The following is a 20,904-nucleotide window of genomic DNA, read 5'->3' as shown; positions in this document are numbered from 1 at the left end:
AGAGATTGACATTTGATAGGTTTTCTAAGAACAAGTTAGTCTACATAGTGTCATGACAAATCGGATAGACGGAATAAAGAGCGAGAAATAGGTGACGAAGTTTAGACTGCGTAGCTCATTACAAAATATTTGTCACATGATAATATCTCAGGAACGGCGTCGGGCGGAAGTACACGAAAACCAACATACCGGAGCGTACGAGGGAATCCTTCGGACATTGACAGGCCAGGTTTTTCAAACACAGCTAGTACACGGTCAAGACCTTAAGAAGAGCTGAATGGCGCTTTCCAAGGGGGAAAAAGAGAAGTTAACGTACCAAGCTCCTCCTCACAATACTCAAGAAGCGAAACAAAGCGCTCTCTAGATACATCTCTGGGATTTTGATCCACGGGTATGATGACAGCTAGCGACTTCGCATCAACCATTGCCCAACGCCATTCTTTCGACACTGCCCCCACCCGATTTGTCACCTGAAAAAACACCAACCTATTTAGGAAAAAGGCTTATGGATAAATATGGAAGTCTCTTTTTAAAAATCCATTCATTATCGGTATCGAATAGCGGATGCAGGAGGTGGACCAAACATGCAGCTTAGGAACGTAATCCATTTTATCCCTATTATACGAGCTTAGAAGCATCGGAGATGTGGAAATGCAGAAGCTTAAGGCGCCCATTCTTAAAGGAAATGATTTTTGATGCGCACATGTCAATATGGCGGCGCTGAGGAGCCAACGATCAGCGGCGGTAATTGCAGTATTTAAAAAACATTGCAGCTCTTTCGTAAGGTACGACATCATACAGATCTCTTCACCCAGCATTAACCTGTGTTGAAAAACCTTTCCTGCTGGAAAAAACCACGTAGTGAATTCTCTAAGATGTAACAACATTTGGAAAGAAAAAGAAGACAAAACAATCCCCTTGAGATGCGCAGCTGGCGACTCACAGCTGACATGAGGAAGTAGCCAGCGCGACGAACATTTTCTCGCACATCCACGAAAACATCATTAAGCAATCCTACTACATGTGGAATCCCTACGTCAACGTCTACGGCTTCCCGCCAAACAATATTAATAAAAGAAAGCGATGGGTTTCAGACTGCAATATATGTATGATATGATAGCATCAGAAAATCCTTAACATGGTGGAAAAGTTGGACGTTGGAAATTGGAATCGTTAGCTTCGGGTTGATACCCCCACTTTATACTTCTGATAGAGATCGAATGGATAAGGACAACTCGTCCAAGTCCCCAATTATCATTAAGATCTATTTCGTATCATAGCAATTTTCAATCCAACAGTATTCCTTCATGGCGATATTTGATCATTTAAAATTTATGCTATGCAAAATCACCACCATAGACTTCGCATTGCAGTGTATATCTAGTTTCCCATATTTGATTAGCACAAACAGGAAGTTTATGACAACATATACAGCACTCAATCCTTCATAGTGACGTCACTTAAAAATAAACAATGTCCAGTTTGTTCAGTTGTACTACTGAGAATAGAACCGTTGACATTGAACGGGACCTTAATTTAAATCAACCGAAATTTTAGGAGCTATCTTGATAATCCCCACTAGTAACCGTAGGTGAGAGGTGGAAGCATCGTTCTTTCACTACCAACCAACAAATATTCCACTGGTACTTTCACACGTGAACTCATCCCTTCTGCTTTTTCTAGGTTTATTTATATAGGCTGGACGTCGCTTCCAACAACTCTCGACTTCCTTTTATCTTCCGTTCCGGTAATTCTAACTTTCTTGTTCCTAGATATAGGTTTTAATTAGGTTAGCGACTACTTCACATTCTTTCGAAATCCTTCATCATCTGATGAGTCATCGCTTGGGGCATTTATTATTTTTCGTATTAGAGCGGTCAAAAACATAAACTTACATCACCAGTACGACTTGCTAGACTTTGAGGGACGTCAAAAACACCATCCGACCGCGCCGTCGTGGTGCTCACAGCTGAAAAGCGGAAGAATTTCATCGAATATTCATTTCCACTCAAAGCTCACGTCAAACTCATTCCTCTACACGATTTCTCGCACTTACACGGTGGTCGAGCTGACGTTACTACTTTGTGTATTATTGCTAATAATACTGGACATTTTGAAGTTCGTGCAGAAGCGATAGAATCGAACGAATACGAGACGATACACTGACGATGAGTGATACGCGTCGCAAGACCGCCCGCCCTTATATGCCCGCTAATCGTCTGCGCCTCCCCCACACCCGTACTCTCTTCGTCACTATCGATCGTGGCGGTCAGCTGAGCTGCGCGACCGCATGGAATGGCTCTACCGTATCGCGGCCGTTGGCCGTTTGCCAACGATTACTCGACGGGGCCAGTAATGACGGGTTGGAGAGAATTCTTCGGGAGGGGATTCGGTCATTGAACTTATCTGGATACTATAGGCACTACAACACATTTCCCGTATAGTATAGTTTTCCTGTTCCACATATCGTATTCGCGTATTCCAGGGTCGGCAGCTCTTCTGTGGGACTGCCTTCGCTATTTCTTCCGTTTCCATCGCTATATAGATGAGTTCTTCTGATCACGGTGAAGAGACACTATACAGTGACACTGAGGTATCCATTTATTGGTTCATCCCGGATTTAAATTGACGTCAGAACAGCTGTAGTCTTTTCAGGCTCTAATTCGAGACTGTTTGGACCATAGCAGCCTTGATGATGCGCTTTTTCTTGCTGAATTGATCCATTTAAGAGGTATGGTCGCTTGTTTCCGCTTAAATTGACTATTTTGTAGTTATGCGGTTATTCTTCTGCGAATTTCTGATATTTCGCCACTTTTGTCGCTGTTATCGATGAGGATATTTTATGATTACGGGATTCATTGTCTGCAAGATTATGGGGTTCACTGTTTTGTAATTATAGATACGTTTTCTTCACAAAACGCCAGCAATTAGCTCGTTTTGCGTTATCAAACTATGAGAGGGCTAGAATTCTCACGAGAACATTTTCATGTGGTTGAAAGGGGAACTGGCGAAAAATGTAGTTGGGAGGGGAGGGGGAGCACTCAGTAGCGCCCTTATTTCCCAACGCTCTAGCTTCTGTTAGTAACTTTAGCTTACTTTTTTCTCTTAGTAACTTTAGCTTACATGCCATAGGTCCCGTATGACTAATGCTTAGGCCTTAGGGCCGCCATTTGATTATTTGATTCGAGAAATAAGTGCGCCACTGAAGGCCCCCTCCCCCCACTACACTTTACTCGGAATACTGACGAAATGCGCAGTGCCATGCAAGAATCTTAGGTTTTCGGTTTTCTTGGCGTAATTCTTCTACGCGGTTTTTTTTCGCTTTGTTCGCATTGATTTGTGAGAAAGTAAAAGTTTTCCTAAGCGATTCTTATCTATGCTCAGCTGGTTAATCTTTCTGGGTTACTCTTGGTTATATGTAATCTTTGCGTCTTTTTTGATTCACCACAAAACTAGGCAAAACTGAGCAACTGCATGCGAGAAGAACTGCAAATATTATTCATCTTATTTTCCAAAGGAAAATGAATAGGATATCTAGTTTGAGAACCAACGCGAAATCTCACAATTGAAATAAACTAAAAATTGAAAATTCTGGTGAAGAAGAAATTTTGTAAGTCTTGTCAAATTTTGCTGAGTTTAGAGAAGATTTACAATTTTACAGTACACCCATATTCATTTTTGATTCCAATTATTGTGAGGGGAAAAATCCACAATATGTGGTTAACCAAGATAGCTGGCATGGTTTCGATGGTGTGGTTCATGTAATTAGAGAGATTTCGAAGAAGTTCGCCCTAATTCCGTAAGCAGTGAGTTCTTTAAGGTTTCTAAGACCAGTAATAAAGCTGGGTAATTGAACGGACAATATCCAAATAAATAGGTTGTTAAGAGAAATTGGTTTGGTCATCATCTTCTGTGTCACTAATTAAGTCACTAATTAATCTATTCACGGATCAGGTTGTTCGACATTTCCTATGAGAAGTATGATTGATACTCAAGATGTTAACTGGTGAAAGAAACAAATGCCATGTGATTAATTGAAGTCTGGTGATGAGATTGTAGTTGAGATCCATGGTTGATCCGAGTTTGTCCACGGTGGAAACTTGTTAGCATTTGTGTTGTTTCATTTGATTGAAACCGTGGGATTTTGTGAATCTAAGAAAAGCGCTTCTTCTTGTATTGTTATGATATTATTCATTTTATTTAATGCCTTTACTTAATACCTTTTCTGTTGTGGTGACAACGGAAAAGGTATTAAGTAAGGACATTAACTAAATAAAAAGCCGGTGACAATAATCATTGCCTGGTTGATTTAAGGTATTCGTAAAGCCTTGTGTACATTGAAATCTACACTGAAGTTCTTACAGTGAAATCTGATCAATCGCTGATTCTGTACTGTGACTGTTTACTACGTTTGAATCGGAAGCACGAAGTTTACAACTTGTTACGATCACATTCCCTCGTTAATGCAAGATTGCGTTACCTTTTTGCGAAATGCTGCTTCGATCTGAACAAGTAGGTTTTTTTTTCAGCGTTCTTTTTCATCCTTAGCAGTTTTTCATATGTTTTTAAATTAAGAAATGATGAGTGCTGCCGTGTTTTATCGGAAAGAAAGGAGGGAAGGCTTCATGATGTTTTCATCGGTACACCAACTGAACCGTTTGCACATTCTCTTTTGTCAACGATTCAATGGTGAGTATTCTTTTGATTTGAGTTCCAACAAAAACATTTCGTTCTACTTCCAAAACGGTTTCATTTCTTCTTCGAAGATGAAGTTGTTATCATTGTTACTATTTATATTTCCTTCTCCATCTTTTAGTTTATGCGGGAGATACGCAGCAGCAGCAAAGGAGAGCGAAAGTGCTGTGCGCTTAAATAACTTCTTGTGGTCATCCGTGTGCAAGATAGTACAATTCGACGATCATGTCATGGATGATCTCTTCCGAGAGACGACGGAGCGGATATTTTTGCCCTCATCAGCAGCATGTGCCCAAACTTCCGATCCTGTGTAAGTCCTTCGTACTGGGAATGACTGATCCGTGACTGTTTCCTTCCGTATCGTAAATGTTATAGAATGTCATAGAAGATGATGTTGCTTAGAATAATTTCTTTTTTTTCTTGCAGTTACTTAGCTAATCCTACTGATTCATTGGAAAAACCACAAAGTACTCCTTCCGACAATCGAGTACCACCAATTCGTGTGACTCCAAACGTGAACGCACCAACTCCTCCAATACCAACTCATGCTCCACGTAAAAGTACGCGCATTCATGAGGTAAAGAGAGACTAAAACTGTTATTTTATATGTTCATTTAATTGATAATACGCTACTTTGGTTCTATTTTTTTCTCATCTTGCAAAGATGACACTGTCCAAGACGGTTATTGGTGACGTACTAACAGATACACTTTAGGCTTGTGAATCTCGAAGAGCCAAGTTATTCAGTCAAAATCAAGATTCCGAAAATGCGGGTGGTAGAAATCGGGCAACTCCTCCAAGGTTAAATAAAGTTCGTCAGGTACGTCTAACGAATGAAATCTATTTCGTGTTCTACTTATTTCTTGTCTTTTGGAACAATTAAAAAAAAAAACTATTATTGCTTTTGTTTAGCAGCACAGCTTACGTGCCATAACACGAATAAATGAAATGGGTCCTTCATCTGTGATATCTAGACCAGAGCGGTCACCGTCTTCAAGGTTGATTTCTGCTTTTGATAAGATAAGATCGCAGGTCATCCGAGTACTTCAGGAAACAAAAGCTTGATCTGGATTCGAAACAAAGTCTAAGCTCAAACACCGGTAACATACGTAGTATAGCTGCACCAGTGGCACAGCTGTCCGCTGTCTCCACCTCTACTTCCTTTACTTCTACATGCTCTGCTTCATCTTCGACCTCAAATCGTAATGATGCAGACATCAAGGAGTTTAGTCCTGTATATAGTAAGTGACCTTATTAATTTTCATGCTTCTTGCCCATATAAGAAAAATTCTTAATCTTTTCTAAACTTCTATTCCATGCTCATTGCATTTTACGTTTTTGCGCTCTTTTGATTTTCCGATTTTGCTCGTACAACGACCGAAAGCTACTCGAAAATTAATTTTGTTTGTTCGTTACCAGAAACACTTTGATTCCAATTTATGAACACAAGCTCTTTTGCAGTCGAAATTGTTCTCTTAAGGTACACTAGTGTTGAAAAGGGTAAGGACGATAGTAACTTTCGCATGATGTATCATAGCCAAGTAACATCGGTTGGGTAAAGTATAGTTGAGGGTTGAGGAGAGGGCACTCAGCCACGCTCTTATTCCTGGAAGTAAATAAATCAGTTAGAGCATTAAGACTTAAGGATTAGTCTTAGAGGATCTATGATGATTTTTGATATGTAAGCTAAAGTTAGTAAAAGAAAAAAAGAAGATAGAGCTCCCAGAAATAAGAGCGTGTTAGCATGTTTAAGTGTGCCCCTTCCCCCAACTACATTTTCCCCTCAGGTCGATTAAACTTAGACCTCGAAACTTGTTAGCATTTAACAGTGCTTTTTATGTTTTGTCCAGGTTTCATCGAGCTGTTACTTGACAGTGACGCATTATGCGAAAGTTCCTTTCGTCTTCAAGTTTTGCACGCCATGCAGTCATGGAATTTGAGAACAAGTTCAATGTATGTATCTGTGCTTAGAATTGTCAGGAGTGCCATATTTTTCTTAGTCACTCTGAGTCTGAGTAGGAAATTGCCTATTTGCTTTCACATTCACATAGTTAAGGTCGGTTTTCTCTGTCGTTGATCTTTTTTCAATGCTCCATATTTTCAGAAGACCTGTTTTTGTGCGTTAAGTCGTTTGCTCTCATCGAGGACGCTATTGGATCTTACAACTGGAGTCATGCAAAGAAAATACTAGGTATTATTATTCATTCTGTTGTCATGGCAACATTGGATCTGCTGAGTTTTCAGATCTTGTGCCACCCTGGATGGCTGATTTGCCGGTGGCATTGCATATGCGAGCACGAATAGCCTTTGAACTAACAGAGTATTCTTGCGCCAGAGATATTTTGCAGAAATTAAGAAGAATGTATCCACATCGTGCGGAGGTGGCTTATTTTCCGGTCATCCTATTGAAACGTTAAAACAACTGCATTGTTAAGGGAATGGAGTTACTATCGACAGCGTTATGGCATCTGCAAGACGCTCATGAACTGTCATCTTTAGCTCAACATCTGACCAGGGAAGCTCGATCAAGACCTCAGACTTGGTGTGTAGCAGGAAATTGCTTCTCTCTTCAAAGACAGGTTGTTATTAGAAATTCCATCACCTCCATCATCCGCATTTCTACAAGTTTGCGTTGTTAGCATGCAAAGGCTATCGATTGCATGGAACGTGCAATTCAACTAGATCCTTATTTCGCCTACGCATACACTCTTTTGGGGCATGAGCTTATCTTCCAAGAAGAATATGACCGTGCTGCAAATGCTTTTAGGTAATTTGAACATTTGAACTTGCAAAATGTTCATACAGATGTTCAATTTATTTCTTCAGACGAGCGTTAGAGATCTCACCTAAGGATTATCGCGCATGGCATGGGCTTGGCTTGGTCCATCTCCGTAAGGAACAGATGGGTCTAGCACAGGTTTTTCTAGATTAGAAGATCTGAATAGATCCAATTCTGAAAGGTTACTGTCTAGGTTAACATCTCGAAAGCCGTTACTATAAATCCAACAAACCGAGCTATGCTTTGTCAACTGGCACAAATCGAGCAAGCTCTAAATCGTCCGGAAAGGGCGATGCGATTGACTGACCGAGTGAGTCGTTCAAGTCAGACACTTCTTTTTGTTTCTTTGCAGAATTATGAAAATAGATTACGACTTTTCCCATTTGTTTTAGTTTGACCCAATCATAATGTAGTTTCTAGAATCTGCTAGATATGTCTTCTAGCCTTTTGTATCCTATAAGTGATGTGAAGAGCAGAGATTTTTTCATCAATTTACTGTGGTGTTCTACAAAATTAAATCGATAGGCACTGGCTTTGGATCCGGACGATGTTGCTTGTCGATACAATAGAGCTCGTTTACTGTTCGACACTAAGAGGAATGAGGAGTGCGTCAAAGAGCTTAATGAACTGAAGGAAGTGTCTCCAGATGAGGCTTACATTTACCATTTGCTAGGTATTTGATGTTATTTTTTATCTTCCTACTTCTTCTTGTTTCAACCATGGTTGATCACTTAATTGTCATATGAGCTTCGACGGTGAAATCTTCACAGGAAAAGTGCATCGACGGTTAGGCAACAATCATTTGGCACTGCTCAACTACAGCTGGGCAACGGAAATGGACCCGCGAGGAGAACAAATGTTGGGCCATGCTGGAGAACGATCATACGATGATGATGATCCGTCTCCTTCAGCAAGTTAAGTGCGTCTTTTGTTTGATTCAGATTTAATTTTCACTTATTCGCCACTTTTCAAGTTTCTCCTAATTTTCCAGCTCTTCGATTCGCTGTTACGGGTGATCAGTCCGCCATCGAAGTGTAACCTTCGGAACGTCTCTGGATAAGACAATTTAGACTGAATCAGTTGAGATTTCCTACCTTTCCATTATTTCCACATTTGCTTAGTGTGCAACTTCTGCTGGTCTTGCTACCAAAGATTAGTTTCATGAATATGGGTAGACGCCGATCTGAAAATTGCCATTTCCAGATATCGTGGGTTGAACCATGTTTTCGATTTGACTTAATGTTTAGTTGTATGCGAATCTCTATGACGCGCTAGTTTTCATATTTATGTTGTTTTTAAACCCGGTTTTAACTAATAGCTACTACACACGTTTGTTATTTGTCAGTTTTTCTCATATTCGATCACAAAATTCACTAGTGATGAACTTTTTCATCGTCTTCCTATTGCTCATTTCATTGCTGCGCTTCCATTTCGCGTCGGTATTAAACTAGGGGAAAACTTGGGAGCTTTCAAGTTTATAGGCACTATAGACGGGTCTTTTCTTTTGGTACAAGGCTTTTAACAGCGGAAATATTTCCTACCGGATCGCCTGCTATTTAGTACGTTTCGAATCTGAATCAGGTGTAATGTGAAAGGTTATCCTATGAGCAGCCTTTGTCAGCAATCCTTTCTCCTTTGTAGAACTGATGAACACACTGTATAAACAAAGATTTTTATTGAACGATCATGTTTTGTTTGTCAGTGATATTTTATTTTCTTTACAGATGCACTTTTTTTGAACACTTAAAGAAATGAAAATAATGTGATAACAAGTTAAAAATTACTAAAGGATTCGGTGGACAGAAGCAGAGAACAAATCACTCCCGAGGATCAACGATGAGGAGAAGCAATAACTAGCGGACATGTGCTAAATTAGTGGGAATCATAGAGAATGTTAATGTACCTCCTTTAGAGATATTTAGATTTATTTAGCGCTAACGATTATGGAAAATCCATAGCTTCAGCAGGAAGTAATAATAATTGGGAAGTTACTGCCTCCAGATAAATGAGTTGGATTAGATCGTCATGTAGAGTTCGTCAAAAAATCTGAGAAGCAGACAACTTAGTTTGTAATTTTACCTCGAAAGTGTGTTTACGCAATGAGATCCCAATCTTTGTTTGTAATTTTACCTCGAAAGTGTGTTTACGCAATGAGATCCCAATCTTTGTGTCTTTGCCTTTGAGTGCGCACATTAACAGTGGAATTTTCATGGATCACGTTAACAATGGAGTGGACAGAGTTCAACCATAAGGTTACCAGTGTTTGGTCGCATCCAACACTGACTAATCACTACTCTACCCGGCCTTTAGCCTGCAAAAAACTCCCCAAGTACTTTCTGTTCCTCTAGTTCGCCTGAAGAAGACGATTCGATTGACTGACCAGTAAATCCATCGCAATTCCCTCCGGGAGATGCGAAAAAGTTCACAACTCGTAAAATTTGCATCCGGGGGAAATTGTGCGAATGCGAGATAAATGTACCTTTGATGTCCTTGTATGGTTCAGTTGAAAAGGGGATTATTGTGCGAGATAGTTCTTGGAATTTTAAGGTATTGGAGCTTTAAAAAGTTTTTTTTTTGGCACGATGAGTTCCATGAGGTATAATATCACAGCGGTTTAGCACAGTTTATGGTAGAAATCATTCAAAAGAGAATTCGTGAGATTGATTGATGGGATAGAAACCATAGTAGGATCAAAACGACATGAAGCACGGTGCAGTTGCGTAAGCGGCTGCGCGCGAAGCGGAGCGGTGAAGCGCAGCGGTTAGGAACGAGGCAGGACCTTTGTTCGCACCATTCCTGCAGTTTGCGATGGTCCCACCTCGACTCCAACCGCTTTGTCCACCGCTCCGCTTCGAGCGCAGCAGCTTACACAACTGCACTGTGGTGGATGTGGTTTTGCTCCGACTATAGATATACAATATGATTGAGACTGCTCTTTTTCCCGGAAATGTACCGTATTGACACAGTATGAGAAATCAAAACTTTTCCAATTGCATTTTCGAGGTACGGATGAGTTGCTGTTGCTTTGTCTCGAAAATTATAGGACAGTGAAAAATTCTCAAACTCTTTTTTAATCAGCTTCATGGAAAATATTCTTTATTTCATCAATGATACCAAATAAAGACAAAAGAAGTTTATTATTAATGTCTTCGATTTTTAAATGTTAAAATTAAAATGCTGTGGCAAGGTACTGTAAACCCTGCGTAAGTGCTTCTTCGTGCAATTTGTCGTATTCGGGGATTTTTTCTAACATACCAGTTGTGGACTGTAGTTGTAGTTCGAATTCTTTTGCAGCAACTTCAGCTTTACGAGCGTGTTCTTCGGTAGGTGCTCTGGAAATTTATTGTATTCAGCTATATTTTTGAGTAAAATAATCCAGTACACTATGAGAAAAAGTTCGAGAAATAAAATAAAAATGAGCTGGAAAACTTTGGTCTTACAAATCTGGGATTGAAATGTTGAATGAAAAAAAAACAAGGAAGAGAAATAAGAGCGAACACAGCAGGAAACCTATTATAGAATTGTGACGAGGAATTGAAAAGTTTGGTGAAGGGAATAAATTCGAAAATGATGTTGTGATCGAAGACTCACTCCAGCTATGAGGATGGTATGAGGATCGAAGAAAAATATCTTGAAATTCGGTGCAGTTGCGTAAGCGGCTACGTTCGAAGCGGCGCGATGGAGCGTAGCGGTTGGGACGAAACGCGGATCCTTGCTAGCTTCATTCAGACTACAGTGACGAGTGGTGCTAATAATGGTCCCAGCTGGCATGGATACCAACTGTGACGCTCCATCGCGCCGCTTCGTGCGCAGCCGCTTACGGAATCGCATCGAGCTGTAGGTGGTTTTGAGCCGAAACGATGTATAAAATGTATCCAGAAGCTGGCTAGCCATTCACATCCTCTCAGAAATTGCAAAATAGAAGTTTCCACTAAGTCGGAGTTGAACGGAATAACGAGTAGACAATTCTGTTTTCAACTTTCTGGTAAGATACGGTAACGTCTTGTAGAATTTACATTTATACTCGAGCGTATCGCGAAATTGACGTGCTGTACTTATATGAAATAACTTAAAAAAATAACTAGTACTTATGTAATCAAAAAAAGAAAATATATGAACTTATATGAAATGTACTTATATGAAGTAATAAATAAATAAAAGAAATGAAAAAGCAAAAATAATATCCGTACTGAGATGCTGCTTTTTCCGCCGCATCTTTCTGTTTTCGTCTTCGTTCGATTGTAAAGCAAGCTTGTTTCATAGCCTTTAGTTCAACACTTGCAAACATATGAAGGCGTTCTTCAAAGTTTTTTGAGATCTAAACAAGCAATCAATAGCATTAAGTCCCAAGAGAAACGCTAATCCAACTGGAAAAAAAAACAATAGGTCACAAACAGATAACCTACTCCTTTTTTTGAAAGAATCATTTTTCTCTGACCGTCTGATACCTAAAGCGTTCAAAATTGGTTCCTACTCATACGGAAGCATACATTTCAAAAATTTTAATCAAATTTTTTGTTGAATGAAGAAATGACACAACGAAATTCGCTAGTTATTTTATAACGCTATGATATTTTCATAAACTTTTGCTGCAATAGTTAACTGCATGAAATTACCATCAAATCAGAACCGGTAATCAAAATATCTGTATTTGGGAGGATAAATACGGTAAAAAGGAAACCATCGACGAGTTTTTCTCCCTTTGTAGTATCCAGTACTGCTGGTAGCGGTACAACCGCATTTCGCTGCGGGACCTAGCCGTTTGTTGCAGAAACAGCTCCAGTGCTTAGAGACAGCGTAAATCGAAAATAAAGGCACGAAATCGAGGTAGTGGTGTGGAAACCTGGTGGAAAACATAGAATTCGAGGTGTAGATTACAAGTACAAGCACGGTGCCACTACTCGTCCTGAAAAACTGCCGGGAAGTGCGTTTATTCCTACAAGGCACGTGAAAACGCACCATATTGTGCACGCGCCGCTTCCACGAGTGAGCGACCGGTGATCAATGACTTGCCTTCACCAGCTTGTTCAAGTAAAACTAATGAATAGGCTGCTGAAGGATACGGAGCGTGTAGAAGGTTTACGCGTTCTAACGTATCTCGTGGGAAGAAACCACGTTCCCACGCCTGCTTTTTACGTCGATTAGGGGAAAATGAGCGGATCCATGCTCAGACTCGTAATCTACGCCCGAGCTGTACGTTTTCCGAGAGGTTTTCACACTACGTCAAATTTGTGCCTTTGAACGAGTGAGAAGGTATTTCCGCTGACTGATGTGTTTGTCCGTGGACAGCTTTTTATTGGATAACGATGTGTCCAACCAAGGCATATTTTTTTCTCCGCTGGAGTGCCAACTGGAAGAATTTTATTTAATATGGGGTTTGGAGTGTTCTAAGGTCATCAGAATTCACAGACTTGGCTGGGAGGTGAAGGGGTACTGTATCTGACAGGTTAATTGACCAGAATGATGAAAATAGAACAAAATAATAAGAAAGGAAATGTAAGAAGAGTCCAAATCGTATTTTGGCATATATGTTGTTTAAATCGCTATTTCTGGCTAACATTTCGGCCAGTTCGCCTCTTTCAGGATCTGCTGAGCAGACCACCTTCTTTTTCACCATTTCAGAGTTATGAAGATGTCGAACTTGCGATGGCGACTTGGATCGAAAATAAACATCCCAAAAGTTTCGCGTGCGAGTCAGGGGAAAACTACATATAAATGCAGCCATTTCTAACGAACGTTAACCATTTATTTCTTGGATGATGTGTTTTTAGAAGAAGAACAACGGAAATCAATAACCTCTTTATTTTTGCCACCTTCTTTCCGATATAGTTGCTGATACAATTGAAGCGCTCCGTTGTGCATCTAAACGATGAAAAACTGACGGAGAAAAGGTAAGAAATGAACGGCAGTAGTGTGATCTCTGGGTATGAAAAAAAAAACCCCAATGAATAGTAGGAGATTTTTCGGATAAAAAGGCTTGGAAAAAAGTTTTTTTTTCAATATTCGGCTTGCTTAATGTAGAGGAGTAGAAATATTGAGCTACTGAGATCAGAAAGGTCGCAATATCACAATACAGATGATTTTATGGTAGTCAAAATAGTTTTTTCTTATATCTCATCCCGGTAAGAATGGTCAGATGCTCTTTTTTTCGGGCGTCAAGGATCGTTCCTTTTCAAAAAAAGTATGCATCCTTAGCATCACTACCGAATCGAGAGTACGGTAAAAGCAGGCACTGTAAAACTCGGAAGGACTGCAAAAACCGCCATCAACTTACTGGCCCATCCGAGTTCCTTTGAATCAAATCAAGATGCATCAGCAGATTCTCTCTTCTGCCGTCCCTTTTGTACATCTATAAGAGATAATTGGAATTAAATTATATTTAAAATTTTGATTTTAGATTAAACTTAATAAAGATGAAGAAATTAAACTGACTGCTAACTCCTCTAATCGCTGTTAAACATGAGAAAAAAAGGAGCACAAAAATTAAAAAAATAAAATAGGAATTGTTAACGACTCGAATATTTATGGATTGATTCATACAAGAGAAAATCATTGGAATCATGGTGGGACCATCGCAAGGTGCAGCGAAGAATGGTGTCAGCAAGGGTCCCTGCTCGATCCTAACCGCAATGCTCCGGCGTGCCGCATCCGCAGCGCAGCCGCCTACGCAATCGCACCGTGCTTCATGTCTTCTTGACCCGATTATATGTACACGATATTTATACAGTCTTCAAGCAGTTACGAGAAGAAGAAATAAAAAAGATTTTTCTTAGGTTTCGTCGCATTATTATAGCATTGACTACACAAAAAGGGGGATTTAGCAGCGGGGAAAAAATTCAAAAATAAAAAGTATAATCCTACTACACATAGCAAAATTGAATGGAGAGATCGCATTCATGCGGATAAATAGGGAAGAATTGTGCACTTTTTCATATGAACACGACTGGTCGAGGTCGAGAAAAACTGAGGAAAAAAACGCATGTGAATTTTGCGTCGGTATCCGGATTTGAGTACGATGAGGACTCATTTTCGCGTGATTGATAGAGATGGGGCCGAAAATCCCACAAAGTAGATTAGCAGTGGAAAAAAAATAGAAATAAAGTGATCTTCTTTGTTTTTACGATCAACTCCTGAAAGTCCTACGGCTTTTAGAAGAAAGATACTTTAATTTATTTTATCTAACTTTTACTTTTACTTACTTTACTTACTTTTATTTATTTGACTTTTATTTACTCACGAGCCCGTATTACAAGACCTTGTAAACTACTAATAATAACTCTGTACCATTGTATATGTACTCTGATTTTTTAAAATTATTTAAAACCTATCCATTCACTATTTACCTCTATTTTAAAATATTCAAAAAAATGATTTCTCATTCAAACAAAACGCATTACTCACATCAGCGCAATTTTTAAAAGCTCTGATTAATTTTCTGTCTCGTTTCTGCCAACTCATGCAATACTTCATTTTCGCTTCAGTGTCAGCGTCCTCGCTAAAATGGACAAAATTTCGGCATCATAGATAAAATACACTCAAAGAAATATAGTGGTGAATGCACAGCTTGAAAATCTCATGAAATATATAATTTAAATAATACATATTTTTTACTCGGGTGAGAAATGATAGCGCTTAAATCGGTACTGGCTGCAGTTTCTTTTTTACAGCCAGTACTGACCGAGGAGAATAAACTAGAACTTTTCATTTATTATCTGATTATCTATATTTATGTTATTTATTATTTACTTATCGAATGAATTAATAAATACCGTAATGAATGTCATAATACCAGAATAAGCGAATGCACGGTTTTTTCAGTTCTTGTAGAAGAGTGAACAGATCAAATAAAGCTAAAGGTCAAATAAATAAATAAATAATAAATAAGTAATAAATAAATAAACAAATAAAGCTATGCATATTTAAAATGACTACTGCGGTCTGATGTTGAAGGAAAAGTAAATAAAATAATAGAAGTCGAAGAAAAGGGAAGGCAAGTTTAGGAGTGTATGTGGGACCTTAAACTATTTTTTTTATTATTTATTCATTTCTTATTTGTTTACATTGTTATTTGTCACTTATTTATCTATTTCCTTTTTTAATTTTTATTATTAATTTGTTTAGTCTACATCGATAACTTTCGAAATATCCAGCAATACCTAGCGGATGGTTGCTGTTTCCCCATCTTCTCCTGCCCCTCTCGTTTCAGTTCATCGAACTTGGTCATTAAATTTCACACCTGAAATCTTATACACTACTCCTTGGAGAGATGAAGAAGTAAAATAAAATTCGGAAAAAAGGAAAAAAAAACAATGAAAGTACGATTCAAATGATTCCTCAAAAAAGTTTGCTATATGTGGAGAATCAACGGAAAGATTTGAAACAGTTTCATTTGAAATTTAGGCCCTGTACTTCAAATACGTATCTTGTCACTTCCATAAACACTTATATCCTCAATTTCTGTCCAAAAAAGAGGGATGGGGATCAAAGTGAAAGATTCCGCTGTCAAATTCCGTTTACATCGTCTCGTTACGGTCGGAATTGATCGCGACACGAATGTGTTAGTGAAAACTTGTACTTTTTGTATTGAATCTCACTCAGAATGCTCTTCTATGTGGTTTAGTCTGTAAATACACATGTTGTTTGTGTTTATGTATGAAGCTTCGGTTGAGGAACGTTGTCGGAGTGGCAGGAATCGAAAAAGTTTGAAAAAAATTACAAAAGTTATCTGACAGTTCAAAGGTTATCAAGGATAAATGACGAGAAAAATTGGCGGTTTCAGCGAGAGACATGTAAATCTCAAAAATATCCTCATCCGCGACTTTCGACTTGTATTTGGACAGATCTTCATTTTTCCAATGCTCACAGTTATCTGACCATTCATTTATAGTAGGGTCAAAACGACATGAAGCACGTACGCAATTGCGTACGCGGCTTCTTTCGAGGCGCTCCACTGGAGCGTAGCGCCTAGGAATGTGGTGAAACCCTTGTTGGCACAACCCATCGCTGCAGTTTGCGATGGTCCCAACTCGGTTCCAGCTGCTACCTCTACGGTACCATTTCGAGCGCGTACGCAAATGCACCGCAACTACACTCGTGTTTCATGTCGTATTGACCCGACTATACTTATAGAACTCATAGAATTGGGCCAAATTATCTCACGTATGGTGCAATTGCGTAAGCGGTTGCGCTCAAAGCGGGACCCTCGACCAGCCCCGCCTTCGTACTGACAGCTATTCGCTGTAGAGATACTTTAAGTCATTTACTAATGATTTAAGGTAGGCGAGGCTTAGGGGGTCGTCTTTGTCAATGTGTCGTTAAGGTATCCGCATTTTTCCCAAACGAATATTTGTCAAAATAAAACAATTTCGGCCATACAGCTCAGATTTTGTACAATTTCCCAGATGTTGGTTCGCTGAAAAACGGCGAAATCCGCTGAGAAAATCTTCCAGGATTTCAATCCTTATCGATGGTACCTCAAAGTTACTTAGCTTCAAAGGTAACCGCTTACCGTGATTGTACTGTTAGTCAGGTCGTTTTTATCCAAATTTACAGTCATGACTGGTATGGTAACACAAAGGAATCCGAGATGGAGCTTACCGAGATGGAGTCGAATATCTAACAGCCGCACAAGTAAATAATTTTAAAAATATGGGACCTACTGCTACATGGTTCTACATGATTACTTACAGTGATGTTTACCAAGTGTTTATCAGGTGTTTATCGAGATGTTTATCAAAACAACACAAGATCATTGTAGAACTTTCCTGGTGCGAGAGAGTTGGTGGTGACTGACAGACAGTTAGTCGGGTGATTCCACATTTTGTCTTTGTCACAAATTCCATCCAAAAGAAAAAACCAGGATAAACATTTTCCAAGCTTTCCTTCCCTTTTTCTTCATCTAACTCTGGCATAGCAGAGCAGATCCTGGACCTACAGTACAGGGAAATCGATGAGCACTGTTGCAGAGGTGTTAAAACTGCTTTTCTGTTTTTTTTTTTAATTTCAGTGATTTAACAAAATAAATATATAATAAAATAATATTATAATATACAGTAATATAGCAGTATCAGCAATATAATAATATATATAATACTATTAGTATGGGAACGGGTGTGGCGCAGTCGGTTAGAGGTCCGTTGTAGCCGCACGGTCGAGTGTTCGAAACCGCCCTAGTGCAAACCAAGCCTTTCATCCCTCCGGGGTCGATAAATTGGTACCAGACTTGTCTGGGAGGATAAAAACACTGACTCGATCATCGGCTGATCCCCGCAAGTCATTGTGTAGGCCAACACGCGTTCCAAAATCTCATCGATAACGAATTCCAGTAAAACGTGTTGGTGCGTCCCAAGTGGATTGATACGCCAGTGACTTAATCCTTTACTATTAGTATTGCATTTTTTTAAAAATATCAACAACTTTAATATTCATTCGGAAATAAAATTGTTGGCTTTCTGCCAGTTGTTATGGGATGCTATAGTATCAGTAATATGTTTAATTTCTAATATCAATAATTTTAATAATCACTCGGAAAATTTTTTGGCAGAATATATTGCTATGTTGCAAGATACTGGTATGCCCTTCATTTTTTAAATTTTTCTAGAAAATTTGTTCCAGTCTCAGCACTGTTTTAAATGGACGTGACCCTTACATACAGTACACTACAGTACAGTATCCAAAAACACGAGAGCAATGCTGCTGCTCTTTCTCAATTTGAAAAAAAAATTGTTTTGCGTCATTATTGTGATATATCGCATTTTCCTCAAAGTCCACACTGCCCGTTGATCGTCGTTTGTGCAATCGTTCAGGATTCGTGATCGCTGCTATCAGTGCACTCCGGCACCTTATGCAAATACACGGGAAATGATCGCAGTCGTCAGCCGCACGCGCGCACGAATACGATTCATTCGGACAGCTGACAGGATCCGACATCCTTGAAGGAAGCTTCAGATTTTCAAATACCCTAAAATCCCATAGATAAGAGCGGTTTGTGCTAGAAAATGAAAATTGACGTTTGTATACGTTTTTTTTGGCGTTGTGTGCTCATGATTATCGCAATAATAGCCTACAACTCTACCTTTATTCTTACTGTTTTCTATACTCTTTCTATCCTGTATCACCTGCTATGAAACGTCGTAAATCGTATACAGCAGCTTTCAAGCTAGACGCCGTCATTTATCGTGATTTGCATTTAACCTTGGCAGCGGCTAGTCATTTTGAAGTCACTGAAGCAATGATAAGAAAGTGGGTTGTTGATCGACAAAATCTTCAAGAGATGCCAGCAACGAAGAGAGCCCGACGATACAAAAAACCAAGCGTTGAAGAAGTTGAAGATGCCATCTACAACTGGGTTGTCAAAAAACGAGAAGAAAATAGAGCTGTCACGGTGAAAGAAATGAGGACCAAAGCAAAGGAATTAGCAGAAGAGCATGGTCACCAAAATTTTAAAGCATCTGCGCATTGGTGCATCCTGTTTATGGCGCGAAAAAAGCTCTCTGTACGAAGAAGAACAAGTGTCGGTCAACCATTGCCGTCTGACCATCTACAAAAATGCTCGGATTTTCGAAAGTTCGTTGCAGCTGAAGCCTTAAACGTATCCCCTTTCAATTTGGGAAATATTGATGAAGTACCAGTTCCCTTTGATATCATCTATGAACGGACAGTTGATGTGAAGGGACGAGAGAACATTAAAATTGATTCTACCGGCCATGAGAAATCTAATTTTACTGTTGTATTGGGAGTGACTGCTGCTGGAGAGAAACTTAAACCAATGCTAATTTTTAAGAAGAAGTTAATGCCAAAAGGACAATTTCCTCCAGATGTCATTGTGAAAAGAAATGAAAAAGGTTGGATGAATCAGGAATTGATGAAAGAATGGATCGTTGAAGTATGGAACAAAAGAGAAAATCACAATTCCGACCCTGATCGCTCTTTGCTGATATTTGATTCTGCTCGTTGCCACGTAACTGATGAAGTGAAACAATTTTGTCAACAATATAGCAAAATTGCCGTAATACCAGGAGGATTGGCTAAAATATTGCAACCCTTAGACGTCGGCATCAACAAACCGTTTAAAGACCACTTGAAAGCTGGCTGGGAAAAATGGATGAGAGATGAAGCTAAAGCAACTTACACAAAAAGTGGAATAAGGAGAAGGATGAGCTACGAAGAAGCTGCATTTTTAGTTAGCGAAAGTTTCCAATCCATTTCATCTGATGTTATTCAACATAGCTTTGAAAAAGCATTGTGTGATTTGGAAAATCTCAAAAACGATTTTGCCATGATGAATATAAACGATGATGACGAAGTAGAAATTGGAAAAGTTTAGTGTTATGTTTAGGTATGTTGGAGTCCTTGTTGTTTAATATACAAATAAAATTTTAAAAATATTTTTCCAAAATCATTTTTTACCGGTAAGTTAAACCGCTCTTATCTATGGAATTTTACTGATCGAATGGGCTCTTCAAGTTCTATCCAGAGATCAAATTCCGGCATTTCTAGAGAGATTCCGGCAGAAATTCCGTTAAAATCGCTATTTTTCTATATGAATTGTTTATTAAGTGGGCGGGGTTTAGAGTTGAGGGGCGGAGCTTCTTCTAAACTTCTTCTCCGATTTTTATTTATCCATCCATCAAGTTAGAGGGGTGACTGCATTCAATTTCAATTTCATTCCAATTCATTTTTCACCGGTAAATTAAACCGCTCTTATCTATGGGATTTTAAGGTAGTTCTGGCTTAGCTTGGTTTGATCACATAGCGGTGCTGATCAGCTGTGATTACTGTTGAAGAATCCCAGCTGAACACCGGTTCTATCCTCAAGCTAGTTGGAAGGAGGTCAGAGGGCAAAAAAAGTCTACATGGATGGATCACGGCGGGTAGTTACTTGCCTGCGATATTTTCATGATGAGAAAAAAGTCGAACCCAGTTTTGTTCTCTACAGTAGTTCTCTCTAGACGCATTCAAACCTCACATCACCTTTTCCGGCGAAAAAATCGATATTTTAACCAGTCTATTAGACAAGGATATCCTTTTTGCGGATATCTGTGGATAAAAGTAATAAAAAGTTACAATATCTTATACGGTCGGCTCAGAACCACTTGAAGAACGGTGCAGTTGCGCAAGCAGCTGAAGTCAGTGGACGGAATCGCGGTGGGAACATCGCGAACGGCAAGGATGAATTGCGCTAGCAAGGGTCCCACCGCGCCGCTTCGAGCGCAGCCGCTGACGCAACCCTAATGAGCTTCAGATTGTTCTCACGCGACTATGTGTAGCATATAAGTGCTGTGTGATGAAGTCAAGTCACAACGTCTGGATGGTCTCCGGTTCGAAACTGCTCGAAGGCAGCTAACCCTTTCATTCCTCCGAGTTACATAAATCAGAGTTAAATTTTCCTGGGAGCGTAAGGACACTGCTTTGATATGTCAAGGATGAAT

At 39.3% G+C, this 20,904-nt stretch overlaps 4 protein-coding genes across 7 annotated transcripts; 2 read left to right on the top strand and 2 right to left on the bottom strand.

Annotated features, from left to right (window-relative positions):
- Positions 1 to 101: 101 nt before the first annotated feature.
- RB195_004194 (uncharacterized protein) lies at positions 102 to 2,397 on the bottom strand (the record flags this gene model as incomplete). 2 transcript variants are annotated; one of them, XM_013452883.2, is made up of 5 exons in its annotated part: positions 102 to 262; positions 317 to 470; positions 1,896 to 1,969; positions 2,057 to 2,199; positions 2,306 to 2,397. In XM_013452883.2, 5 exons carry the CDS (start codon positions 2,395 to 2,397, stop codon positions 102 to 104), a joined length of 624 nt encoding a protein of 207 aa, XP_013308337.2. The 2 variants fall into 2 exon arrangements, with proteins under 2 accessions (XP_013308337.2, XP_064033206.1); XM_064180426.1 differs by lacking the exons at positions 1,896 to 1,969; positions 2,057 to 2,199; positions 2,306 to 2,397 and adding an exon at positions 1,627 to 1,665.
- Positions 2,398 to 2,545: 148 nt separating this feature from the next.
- Positions 2,546 to 8,512, top strand: RB195_004193 (uncharacterized protein; the record flags this gene model as incomplete). 2 transcript variants are annotated; one of them, XM_064180414.1, is made up of 18 exons in its annotated part: positions 2,546 to 2,593; positions 2,656 to 2,731; positions 4,365 to 4,512; positions 4,576 to 4,689; positions 4,817 to 5,005; positions 5,122 to 5,272; positions 5,411 to 5,515; positions 5,608 to 5,693; positions 5,746 to 5,936; positions 6,800 to 6,886; positions 6,940 to 7,076; positions 7,131 to 7,274; positions 7,335 to 7,462; positions 7,522 to 7,612; positions 7,668 to 7,784; positions 8,000 to 8,147; positions 8,245 to 8,388; positions 8,466 to 8,512. In XM_064180414.1, the coding sequence occupies 18 exons, from the start codon at positions 2,546 to 2,548 to the stop codon at positions 8,510 to 8,512; spliced, it is 2,151 nt and encodes a 716-aa protein (XP_064033205.1). The 2 variants fall into 2 exon arrangements, with proteins under 2 accessions (XP_064033205.1, XP_013308336.2); XM_013452882.2 differs by lacking the exon at positions 8,466 to 8,512 and having other exon boundaries at positions 8,245 to 8,393.
- A 2,131-nt stretch (positions 8,513 to 10,643) lies between these two features.
- Positions 10,644 to 15,698, bottom strand: RB195_004192 (uncharacterized protein; the record flags this gene model as incomplete). Of its 2 annotated transcripts, XM_064180394.1 has the most annotated exons (7): positions 10,644 to 10,806; positions 11,665 to 11,792; positions 11,881 to 11,922; positions 13,271 to 13,336; positions 13,749 to 13,823; positions 14,876 to 14,969; positions 15,631 to 15,698. In XM_064180394.1, the coding sequence occupies 7 exons, from the start codon at positions 15,696 to 15,698 to the stop codon at positions 10,644 to 10,646; spliced, it is 636 nt and encodes a 211-aa protein (XP_064033203.1). The 2 variants fall into 2 exon arrangements, with proteins under 2 accessions (XP_064033203.1, XP_064033204.1); XM_064180395.1 differs by lacking the exons at positions 11,881 to 11,922; positions 13,271 to 13,336; positions 13,749 to 13,823.
- Positions 15,699 to 18,596: 2,898 nt separating this feature from the next.
- RB195_004191 (uncharacterized protein) lies at positions 18,597 to 19,799 on the top strand (the record flags this gene model as incomplete). Its single annotated transcript, XM_064180380.1, has 1 exon — positions 18,597 to 19,799. The coding sequence occupies one exon, from the start codon at positions 18,597 to 18,599 to the stop codon at positions 19,797 to 19,799; it is 1,203 nt and encodes a 400-aa protein (XP_064033202.1).
- Between the last annotated feature and the right edge of the window lie 1,105 nt (positions 19,800 to 20,904).

The sequence above is a fragment of the Necator americanus genome, chromosome I (assembly GCF_031761385.1).
Source record: "Necator americanus strain Aroian chromosome I, whole genome shotgun sequence".
NCBI classification, from domain to species: Eukaryota; Metazoa; Nematoda; class Chromadorea; order Rhabditida; family Ancylostomatidae; genus Necator; species Necator americanus.
Note: the sequence above shows the minus strand (reverse complement) of the source record. Positions and strands in the feature narration are given on the sequence as shown.